The following is a 12,417-nucleotide window of genomic DNA, read 5'->3' on the forward strand; positions in this document are numbered from 1 at the left end:
ATTGGGAAAGAAAACCGGAGAGGAAAGTGGTGGTAGGGTTGGGTTCTGAGCACAACCAATGATGCCATTGGTTGGGGTTCTTGGTTGAAAACAAAATTTACATTATGCGGGATATCGGGTTCGATAGAGGTGCTGTAGCCAGGTGAAGGGGGGAAAGCGTTCGTGTATATTCGACGGAGAGTAGTTTCTTCGTATTTGAGTAGGTTAGTATAAGGAGGCGGGATGGGGTTGTCCAAGGGCGCCGTAAATCTGCGTGATGTATTGGAAGGTGATCAGGGGGGGGAGTGCTCGAATCGTCCTCCGTAACCTGGGAAGAAATAGGCGCAAGCTTGCTGGTGGGCATAGTTGTTGCGCCGCCCCCCTTTCCCCACGGGTGACAACTATGCCCACAACAAGGTCTTGTGTAAGAATTTTATAGCTTAACTTAAGAGACAGAAGTGGCGGCCTTGGACGGGACATGTAATGCTGAGAAGTGAAAAAGGTATAACACCAAGGGAAACAGAGCGGCTACCAAGAGACGAATAAGGAAGGAGGGACAGAATCTCGGAGGAGGGGCGGAAGAACAGAGTTCGACGAAAGGAATGGATTTGGAGGTTCTATGGTAGGGGAAGTGGGAAGACTACGGGAGAGGCATTCGTCCTGCGGCACAAACATGTATATAAATAATGTATGTATGAAGCTTTATTGGACGAAAGGGCGGCCAGTGGCCTAAGAAAGGAAGGGGTTGTTTGGGAGGGGGTTCAGGGCTCCTCTAGGCACTAAATTCTTCGGTCTGCGCCTGATTCTTCTGCAAACTCTGATAGGGAGGGTAATGTCTCTTTGGCAAGACTGGGATTAAATGAGCTGCTGCTGCTGATGATGAGGATGATGACGACGATGACGATGACGAAGACAATGATGTTAAACGCTGAAATATATGTCGCCACCACGATTCCCAGAAGGTGGCTGCAGGGTGAAGGGTGCAGAATATCGTGCATGCGAAATTGACTACGACAACCTAGGCGCGCTTTTTAATGCCCTGTCTATGAGGCTTCTCTACCTACGAATTCGAGTTCGTGCCGAATGCGCACCGTTCCAGCCTTCTCTTGGCAGTCTACTTATTTCGCCAATTTTCTTCAGATTCAGGTCATAATTTCCCCCCCCGCGCGCATTAGCTTTTATGCTGCCTTTCAGTTGTTTTAAGTGCGGAGCACTTTAGGACCTCCCAATGTCCGTGTCGTTTTCTGGAGTTATCCGTGCGCTCAGCATTGTAAGCCATCTATCGAGAACGGCACACACTGTAGTACCATCCGAACACCATCTGGGGAGAGCCACGCAAACTGCAGTAGCAAAGAGCGCGAATTTCAAAGGGTACAAAAAACAACTTGCGTCCCAGTGCTTAGCACCCACGGCATCATTCACGGCGTGGAGATGTGTGAATTTTTTTCATAATATTTACAGGTGTACTTACCACCTCTTCTAGTTGAGCAAGCAAAAACAGTCCAGCTGACACACACGGACCACATAATCCTGTCGATGAAGCATAGCGGAATCTTTATCCACTGCTGCGTTGGGACACGGCCACGGTTCCAGTCATATTTGAGGAACAAGCATGACAGCGCACAGGTCAACGTCAGGCACCACATTCCGGTCTGCTTTGCCTATGGTGGGGAAAGAAGAACATCGCGGTACTCAGCGATTGCCTCCAACGAATTTAAGCTGGGATATGACATTATAAAGGTACGTCCGTCATATATGATCGCAGTGCCATCCTGTCAAGGGCAGTCAGTGACAAGCTATTTATTCTAGCTCGCCTGTTCTGCAACGCCACAAGCTCGAAGGCATTGAGGACGCGTACAGTTTTAAAAATGTCCCCATAATGCCGCTGTGCACGCACACACACGCGCAAAATGCCACCCGTGGCGCTGCGAGGAAGAGGGGCCATATAGCTTGTCACGGAACTACTCCTTAACTTGCCATCACATTTTCCTAAGCGTCAGCAACCGAAAGCAGACGAGGTGCGTTCCTCCGGAAATACGGGAAGCGCTGCGGGCGACGACAACTTCAGCGGTAACGTAACACACCGAATGAACTATGTATCCCGAGGATCTCTTTGTCGTTTTGTTCCTTATTCCCCTCATTTCCCGCGAAGAGACAGACCTTGTTTTTGACTTGCCTGTTTTTTTTTTTCGACCTGGCTGTTGTGTGCTAACATCATATCGAACGTCATTCTCAAAATTACAAATAAGCATCGCTCTTTCGGCGACATGCTCGTTTCCGGTGATGCTACTTCTGTATAGAGCAGAATCTTCCCCTAATTGCGTCCATATAATGTTGTCGTTATAATAAGAAAACATGCCATGCTTTCAGTTCAAGATCTTATATTTCAGAGAACCTTAAAGACCCAGTTGTATCTGTGCTCTTCACTCATAGAACTAATATGTGGTCATACCTGCTTTCGTTTTTCGCGTCCAGGCGAGCTATGGTAAACGGTCATTAGTGGAGCGTTACCTTTACTATAAAATCTACCCTCCGCTCCCTCCTGGGGCTTATGTGGGAGGTGTACGCTTCCATAACAGGCTGAAAGTTCATTCACCTTAGATATCTTGGTGTGGCGATACCTCTTCACAAGAAGGCAGGTCATGCACCCGGAGTAGTAGCAGATACCGTGGTAGAAAGGAAGGACGTACACATAGTTTAATGTCCCTAGAAGAATGCTGAGTAGAAAACAGGGCAAAAGAAATATTAGGAAACGAAGTGACTGAAGCGATTGATTATCATCAAACATGTGCGCTCGATAGCCTAAAGCCTGTCCTTTGGAAGAAATTCGCGATACTACTTGCGTTCGCATCTGTCCGGGTTCCTAATGAGCATACCTGTAGAAATCACCAATGGTGTATTTCACTGCTGATGCCTAGCCTCTCTCTTGCTTTGCAGCCCTTTTGTTCTGGTCATGCGAATACCACACTTCCTTTCTTTACCCTTCTCTTTCTCCCACCGTGCTTATTTGTCTTTTACTTTCCTCTCCAAGTTCGCACTTGTTAAACTCTCATACCCCCGCTGATCCATAATTAATTTTTATTACACTTGTGTGCAAAGTAACGAGTTTCTCACTGTCCAACACTAACGTTGAATTCAATATACATTTACAAGATTGCCCACGTGTGCACTTCACTACAAGGCCCTTGAATGACCAGTGATTGCGATCGAAGAGGAAAAGTCAGTCAATGACCAGGTTCATCATAACATCTAACATAAATCATGTTCTCTGTACAGTGACATTGCGCAAAGCATTGAATCTTTATATTGCGGGAGCTCACAGCGCTTATTATTCTGCTGACAAACCGAATCTCGGGACTCTGTATTGGTGAAATTTGCTCTTTTGAAGACTGCGATTGGTAAGGCAGGAGAGTTATAGGGAAACAGATCAACTCAATTTGTTATATTGTTCGTGAATGTACGTTGGCAGCAAATTTTTGAGGCACATCTAGATACAAAGACCCAGAAAATATTTCGTATTGTTTACCCGGACAGAGTAGGCTCGCAAAAAAAGGACGGAGTGATCCCGAACTTACAACTGAAAACCTACGTCCTGTTTATGGTCAGATTCTTAATTTATGTGCATGGCCAATCACTGTATTTATAGAGACAGAAAAAAACAGCTGCAACACTTGTAAAGGAATTTAGGTGTGGTTTTTATTACTACAAGTAAATTTTACCTGACATCTGGGACAATGGGCGTTATAAACGGGGGATACGGAGTGTTGAAAACCTGCCAAGCCGTTATTGAGCAACACAATAATCCAAAGCTCAAGAACGCAGCCATCACCGGCCAGAAGAATCTGTAACAGAAGAGCACACAAATAACTTCTTAGTTCGACTTCGATTACTGAAAAAAGACCTTAAAGGATCCGGAAACATTACAAACGCTTTCTCTATTTCGTATGTGAAAGCACTGTGAAAGCAATGGACGTCGCCAGCACAAAATAGTGTTCCGGGATTTGCCCAGGCTTACAGATAGTTAATGCAGATTTGTGTACCGCTAATGTGTATTTTTTCACGATTAATCACACGAGTATTTAAATTGCTGTGATACCAAGAAAAAGACGAATAGTAGCAATATTATCGGCCACGATCCACTCAGGAAGAACGATTCCCAGAACTCGAGAAACACAGAAAACCGCAAACAAACATTTCATTTAGTTTTTAAGTTATTCGCGGTGCGTTTAGCCGAAATTCTTGACTCATATATCTTACCAAGAACCCCAACGACCACACAGGCGTCGACTACCCGTGCTGGGACAGCGTTTTTGACTTCAGCAGTGTTTCATGGCCTTCACAATACTCTTTATAGCAGCCTATCATAAATACGCTAAGCTTGTTTCGTAATAAAACGTGAAGCTCCCAAGTGCACATGTTTATTTTTTAGCCTAGAAAAAGCACGTAGTGTCATTTGAAAACTTACTTTTTCTAGAGCTGACATTTAGTGTTTTGGGGGAGGTAAAATAGCCTTGCCCTAAGTGGAAATATACCGTTTAATTTTCGCGCAAATTTACTGACACACTGTGCTAACTGTTTACATGAATTTTCGATTGCCTTGCATTATCGCAAGGGGCATTGAGCAATACAGAACAACTTCAACTATAAAGTTTTTCTGTCGAGCACATGCGCTTTATCATATGAATTCGTACAGCCGTGCAAGGTTTCAGTAGCGTTTGGGATATTCACTTACCCTTTCAATATCAACAGCGTAGGCAAAGCCACTAGGAAAAGTTGGAAATCTGCTGAAATAAACCAGAGATGTCCGAATATGCCCTGCGTAAAAACGAAATGAACATTTGAAACACCACTACAGGCTTCAGCGGTAGCGGTCGTCGCTGAACGGAGCTGCACTAAACAGCAACCTTTCCACGCACAGGTACATATTCACCTTTTTTCCAACCTACCTCTACCTGTCCCCGCGACTACTGCTGCTGCTGGCATTGCTGTTGGTTTTGTTGTCATTACTGAACTGACATTATGCCTACAAACACTGAACCCGCAATAAAAATACAACAGTTGGAACAGAATTGGGAAAACAAACTATCGGACATTGTGGAGAACGTTTTTGCTAAGGTTTGTCTTAATCTCGATACACAGTCTGAACTGATAGGTGAAAACAAAAAAAGAAAGTGCACGAGCATGAAAATAGTCTTTTTTTGTTTAACGAAACAATCGAAGAACTAGAAGCCGAAAATAAACTAGCGATAAGCGAAAACGCCTGTGCGCTGGAGATTTCGGTGCACGTGAAAGATCCCCAGGCGCTCAAAATTAATCCGGAGCCCTGTATTACGGTGCGCCACATCGCCTGTGTAGCATCGGCGCGTTCAACCCCATAATCAATCAGAAAACAAACTACTGAAAGCAGAGAACTACACACTGACATCCAAGAACGCCTCACTAGAGAAGCGAATCAACGATATGGAACCATACTAGCGTAAAAATAATGTCGAAACCAAAGAAATTCCTGTCCCAAAAGCGGAAGACTCCTTGGCCATCATTCAAGCCATTGGCGATAAGACAGAGTGCCCCGTGTCAAGGAATGATTTGGACGTCGTCCAACGCGTTCTTTCAACGTCAAACACAAAACAACTGATTGCGCGTTTGAGCTCTCGCCAAAAGAGAGGCAGAATTTGTAAGCAAGGCACGAAAAGCCAATCTGCAGACGAAGGATGCGGGATTTCACACTCAATAGACTCACCCTGTTTACTTAAACGAACACGTTTCAAGAAGTTGTTTGCGATGACCCTGAACCGAAGGAAGGAAATGAAGTGGCAGCATTTGTGGACGGACGATTGTCGCATCAAAGCTCGCAAAACAGATGATAGCTGGGTGTACGCGATACGGGGCGAACGAAACCTACGTGTTTTCTTTGACACTGTGCGCCCTGACACTGTGCGCACTGACGCTGTGCACCCTGACACGAATCCTGACACGGCCTAGACAGTAAACGAGCGGCCATGGCTTACGGGAACACCAGCGAACTTCCGTTCTTATATTCAGGAATCAAGAACTGGGCGCTAATTTTAATGCCCGAAGCATCAAAATCATTTCAATGAATTTATCTGCCTTCTAACCACGAGTAGACGCCAATTCGCAGAAATTTGCATCTCAGAAACTTGGCCCAGCAACGCCGATAAGAACCTGTATTAAGGCGATAGCGTTACTAGGCTCATTTATCGATTTCGCCGTGCCTGCTAGCCGTCCGCTATCAGGCGTGCTCATCAGGCGTCCACGGAAATACGTCCCTGCTGCCACCCGGAAGCTACGACTGAGGCAACCAGATTCGAGGGCTCCGCGGAATTGTATTGTGGCGCAATGGCTATACATGTTTCGAAAGGAGGACAATGCTACAACGGCGGATACCAAAGAAAAGACGCGATTTCAGCAGGTGCTGCGCCTGCGCGGTGAAGGTAGTTCTTTTCGGTGGTAGCATGCTCGGCAGACACGATCGCCAGCTGTGCCGGCAACTTACGTCGTCACACCAAATCGTGTTCCCACCAGAACATCAAAAACCAAAGATTTGCGGTAATTCATCCGCCACAGACACACGTGGGATACCAGGCGCGCCGTAGTGAACGTCTCCGGAATAATTTAGACCACCTTACGAACTTCAACGTTCGCTGAAATCTCGGCAGAATGGTATTTTTGTGAAAACGGGTGCCACGGCCGGGAATCGAACCCGCGTCCTTGGGCTCCACAGCGCAACGCCGTACCCACTGAACCAACGCGCCGTGTTTTCCACCGTAACTTATGCCGGCACCAACATTGGGTGAGCTAACTAAAACAGGGGGGAAATGATTAACGGCAGTCTCTCAGAAATGAAGGAAGGCATATATTATAACCAGAAAAGAACTAAAATAAAGCCCACTGTAGAGATTCTAATCACTTAGGTTTTCAAATACTTTGCAATACTCTCACGGTTCTGCCTCCGCTGCAAGCTCGGTTTGGCAAAGGGCAAATGGCGCCACATGGCCCAGTTAAAAATCACCCTGAAAATCAGTATGGTTGTCCTCCAACAGCACAGTCACGTAAGAATGCTCACCGTGGCTCTGGAGACAAGCCGTGGTGTGAAACTCAAAACCGCAAAAAAAAAATCTTTAACCAATTAACCAATCTTTATCCAATCTTTAGCCCACAAACAAAACGCCGATCGAACCAAGATGAAAACAAGAAAAAGAGAAGAAGAAGCGATAAGACTCGCGCAGTGACTCATATTGAGCTGAATATTGCAGATCCTACGGTACCACAAATTTACCCGCACCAAAGAAAGTGATAGAAACACTATCATCAGGACAGCATATGAGGCAGCCTTCAACGTCGCAATTTTGACCGTAAGACAAACTAACCACGGCTTAACCACCAGGGTGGCAGAATGGACATGCATAGACGGGTATCGAAGAAGGTGAATGCCATAGGGATAAAATAACGATATTCGGGGCAAAGAATGAACTCAGGAAGCGCAGGATAGGAGCGGGTGAAGGTGAGTGGGAAAGGCCTTCACCCTGCCGTCGTCCTAAATAGGATGTTAGTGATAATGACGATGAATATGTCCTCAACTTGCGTCTTCCTAACGCGTTTCAAGAAATCGGAGAAACCACTCTCCGAGCACCAAGAGAGCGGATGGAAAAACAAAATTTGGGAGAGGGGGGCATCGTATAAAAGACAGGCACCCCCTCCCCCCACCCCATCCCCCCCACCACCACCCATTTGAAAAGAAATTACTGCACGCCATGATAGACCTGTCACCAGTCCAGCGACTTCGCGTTAAAACTCTGCTGCACCGAAACTATGGACCCGATCGTACACACGAAGAGGCGATATGGCAGCATCAAGTTCATTCGGGGAAAGTTTCAAAACCATGAGGCCCATCCCGCAGTACGCCGGGATGTACGAAAGCACGAGGCTACAGTTTTCGTGCGCATGCTGCAATTGTCGTTGTTGACTACTTTGGAAATCTTTGTGACTGCATGACCCTCCAACATACGGAAGGAATAAGTGAAAGTTGGAGCCATCCTCTTGGCAATCCGAATAGCGGAAGTATCAAATGGAAGCGCAAACTCGTTACAGACTCTCGAAGGGCATTACTGTTTGGCAGGCAGAATACCTTAACATTTCGGTAAGATATTCCCATCCCCAATGCAAAAAGTTAACAACCTCACCTGGGCACCCGGACCCAATGGTCTGGAAGAGAACGACGCATTGACCAAGAGGCCGACCAACTTACACACCGGGCTCCTTGTGACCACGGCTACCACACTGCCCTCCTCGAAAAATGTTAATAACGAATCCCTATCCTATGCCTAGGAACACCATCTTCGCCCCTTGCTGCCGAAGAACCACAAACTTTGTGGGCAAAAAAACAAACCCAAGAATCTGCAAGTCTGTGTGCGTTAATGTGTCAGGTAGAAACATCATATATTAACTTAAAACTGCTTAAATCAGGGAAACATCCACTCTGTTGCACGCATCCTAGCCATATCCAAGGGTGTGGTCAGGGGAGAACAACTCGAGACATGGGAGGCAGCTTTGACCAGCTGCATCCCATGTGAGAGGGCAAGGGAAGGAGCTGCTACATTTGGTGCCCTGTAGTCTTCAGGTTCCCCCCCTTGAGTTCCCTGTCATCTCTTTACCCAGTACTCCTAAACCACAACTATTTCTTCGTGAGCAAAGATCTTCACTCTCTCTCTCTCTTTCTCTCTCTCTCTCTCTCTCTCTCTCTCTATTCGTATAGAGCAAAATTGTTCAGCCGGGCCTAGAAATCACAGAATAATCATTTTGAAATACTTACACTAACGCCTCCTCGCTCAAACTGACCAACACCTCACATCCGCAAGCGTTCACGCTCACATTTTAAGCCACAAAAGCGCAGAGAGTCTTAGTCTCTCCTTGGCCATGGCGATTAAAGCCCTCGTTGCTAGTCTGTCTCTCTTCGATGACCTTTAGTGCTGGTGAGGCTTAGATGGGAACTTCCGCAACTGCGTACGAAAACGCTCCGTGGGAGCCGAAGTATCACTATCGCGTCGTACATCTTAGAATACAAACGTAGATGTCTCTGCAACTTTTGTTTTCCTTCCTATTCATCCGAACATTGCCATCGAGCCCATCGAGACACATCAAGTCACGGGGGGGAGGGGGGGGGGGCTGCCATTTTTGTTTATTTAAGCTTAAAACCCAAACGCACACTTGATTTTAGTTTGAATATCACAGACTGCGAATCAGTTTGGGCGGAACTTGACAAATCAACATTGGGAAACCTTAAAAAAACACCATATTTGGCTGTATTTATCGCTACCCAAGTTCTTCTATTCAAAATTTCTGCTCCGCTTTTGACAAACTTCTGCATTCAATAACTAATGAGGACAAAAACTTTGTAATATTAGGAGGCATGGACATTAACCTTCTGGATAACTGCTTAAGTGGAAACTGCTTTCATGGCCACGGCCTTGAGTCACTAATCAACATACTAACACAACGTCCTGGTCCAGTCACAAGCACCCTTATTGATCATGCATTAACTAACCTTCTAGCTTTCGTAATAAAGGCGAATATCACAGATAATTACTTGATCGCACTGCTCCTCCATTCGATCAGGTATCACCAGAACCCTGTATCTCACCGTTTTGTTTTTGACAGAAAACTGTCTACCAAATTAATTAGGGTCGTCGAGCGGCTCCGTGTTACCTCTCTCCCAGATCCTGAATCTGCTTATGCCGAATTTATTCGGCTCTTAATACCGCTATTTACTCTCCCACATAGGTCAGGTTATGTCTCAATAATTACTTATCACCGCAGAAGGCGTGGGTACCCCACAGTTTATTTAACAGTGTGCGCAAAAAAGAAAACTTGTATCGAAAAACTAAAAGGCAACCATTCAACGCTGTTTCATATCAACATTAGTAAAAATACCGGAACACTTTAACGTCTGCACTAAAAGCCGCAAAAAAAATACCTGAAAGAAAAGATATCTAATGTGGGTAATAACGTTTCTAAGCAATGGCGCATATGGAATTATTGTCTGAATAATACAACAACTACAAGAGAAATAAGGGAAATTCACCAAAACAACAACATATTCAAGACCAAATCGATACTTCGAATGCTTTTAGCATGGTCTTCCCTAAAACACTGAGCACAAACACCGCTAATCTCACAGGTAACCCCTGTTCTATAAATATTGTCGATAGCCTTCCGCATTCAACAAAACTATAGTTGGTTCACGCTTACTTCAAAGAATAAAAGGGGGCGCAAAACAGACGAAGACGAAGTATACACAAAAAACACATACAGGCGCCGGCTTCCAACTGTTTGGAAGTTGGCGTCTGTATGTGTTCTTTGTGTCTACTTTCTCTTGCTATGTTTTGCGCCCCCTTTTATTCTTTCCAGTAAGCCATCCGCCTGTGCCACGATAATTTTTATGTTTCCTTGCATTCATCGCGAGGTTAAAAGTACCATTCTTAATCTTAAAAATACTAGCTGTGGTCTTGACAGTATCAGCGCCTTTCACATGGAAGAAGGTAGTTGACTATATTGCAGAACCTTTTAATCTGATTTTCAAAACTGATACTTTTCCCGAGCAACTAAAGCGAAGTTATTCCAATATATAAAAACGATGACAAGACACTAAAATCATGCATCCCTCCGTATTACGACGGCGATGGTTGAACACGAAGCTTTCACGTGGTGGATTACTTGGTTGGCCAATTCCACACTGCCAGTATGTGATACTTTGGAGGTACATACCACTTTTCTAGAGTAACCGCAGCAGCTCTCTGGTATGCACTCTGTAGGCCTAATGTTTGTGTTTCGGGTCTACGGCGGGAATTGGTACCGGCTGCTTGGCGTGCAGTGGGCATTTTTCGAGTGGGTGCCGGTGTAATTTGTTAAGCTTCAAAATGTGACGTTTAAACCTCGAATTGCTACGTTAGGCCTAACGTCCTGCGGCTAACAGCGTTACGCCATGCAGAGCAACGTCATTCTCATGGTGTGCGATGAGAATGACGTTTCTCTGGATGCATGCCGTAAAGGCAACGGCGGTCGACGTTCACCTCAGAACATGGCGTTAGGCCCATATACGTCGCGTCCTCGCACGGCTGCGTCACGTCCTGCCTCTGCTGCACATCAACCTTTAGCGGAGGGGCCCTAATGGAGCTGTCGCCAAGCTTCGCAAGGAAGCGGTTTAACTTTTATGCGTTTCACCCACGATCATCATCGTCGTCATAGAAAGTTGGTTTTTATGCAGTGTGTTATTGCTTACGAACGTCATAAGCGATAGGCTGAAAGGTTCGCTTTAATAACAGACTATGGACCAATATCGATACTCGCTTTTTTTAGTAAAGGGGTTGAAAAATTAATGCAACGGTGGCTTTGTAACTATGTCGAGAAATATCATTATCTGACACCAAGACAAGTCGGTTTTCGCACTGGTATTCGACAACCCTAGCGTTCATAGCCCTTACTGATAAACTCAAACGAGAAATAGACGAGGGTAAGCTGGTCGGATCGCTTTTTATTGACTCTACTAAAGCTTTCGATTCCATCGATCATGACATCCTTTTGCCTAAACTCGCTTCTTATTAAGGCATAGTAAAACCCAATTCTTTTTTGTAATTACGTAATTAATCGACAAATACCCCGCCGCGGCGGCTCAGTGGCTAAGGCGTTGCGCTGCTGAGCACGAGGTCGCGGGTTCGATTCCCGACTGCGGCGGCCGCTTTTCTGATGGAGGCGAAAAGCAAAAACGCCCGTGTGTACGAGATTTCGGCGCACGTTAAAGATCCCCAGGTGGTCAAAATTAATCCGGAGCCCTCCACTACGGCGCGCCTCATCGCCTGCGTTGCGTCGGCGCGTTAAACCCTACAATCAATCAATCAACTTCGACAAATAATAGTTAGGATTTTTGTTGCGCTTTCAGCCAAAAATAATTAACCTTGCGTCCCCCCAGGGTCTAATTAGGTCCTTTTTGTTACTTTTAATCTATATAAATTATCCCCCTACCTGTCCTTCCTCGTCCGCAGATTGTCTCATGTATACTGATGATACAACTGTTGATACATCTCATAAATCTATGGAAACATAGCATGTGGTATCATAAAAACAAATTAGTAATCAATTCCTCGAAAACAAAATTGAGGTCTTCATTTCTCGGAATCAAACCCATAACCCTCAACAATTAAACACTGACATGCACCCTATCTTGCCTTGCAATCAATGCACATTCCTTGGCGTTAAAATTTACAGTCTAGCGAAATGCAATGTACATACCACTACACTGAGAAAAAAGCTGGCATATGACATAAGAGTACTTTTTGAAGCCAGCTATTACTTTCGCGCATAGACATTGCTTACACTCTACAACGCTTTCGTTCATATATAGCCACCTGAGATAACGCATCGAAG

General features: G+C 45.3%; 1 protein-coding gene across 1 annotated transcript in view; it reads right to left on the bottom strand.

Moving 5' to 3' along the window:
• Window positions 1-12,417, bottom strand: part of LOC144148817 (nose resistant to fluoxetine protein 6-like) — a 65,344-nt gene that overhangs the window by 5,039 nt on the left and 47,888 nt on the right. The window contains exons 10-13 of the mRNA XM_077680339.1: window positions 4,712-4,794; window positions 3,699-3,821; window positions 2,576-2,696; window positions 1,451-1,640 (exon numbers count right to left, since the gene is read on the bottom strand). Coding sequence (XP_077536465.1) covers window positions 1,451-1,640; window positions 2,576-2,696; window positions 3,699-3,821; window positions 4,712-4,794 — 517 coding nt within the window. The remainder of the gene's footprint in view (window positions 1-1,450; window positions 1,641-2,575; window positions 2,697-3,698; window positions 3,822-4,711; window positions 4,795-12,417) is intronic.

This window comes from Haemaphysalis longicornis, unplaced genomic scaffold (genome assembly GCF_048455015.1).
Source record: "Haemaphysalis longicornis isolate Haplotype H1 unplaced genomic scaffold, Haemaphysalis longicornis Haplotype H1 scaffold_1, whole genome shotgun sequence".
In the NCBI taxonomy this organism is placed as follows: Eukaryota; Metazoa; Arthropoda; class Arachnida; order Ixodida; family Ixodidae; genus Haemaphysalis; species Haemaphysalis longicornis.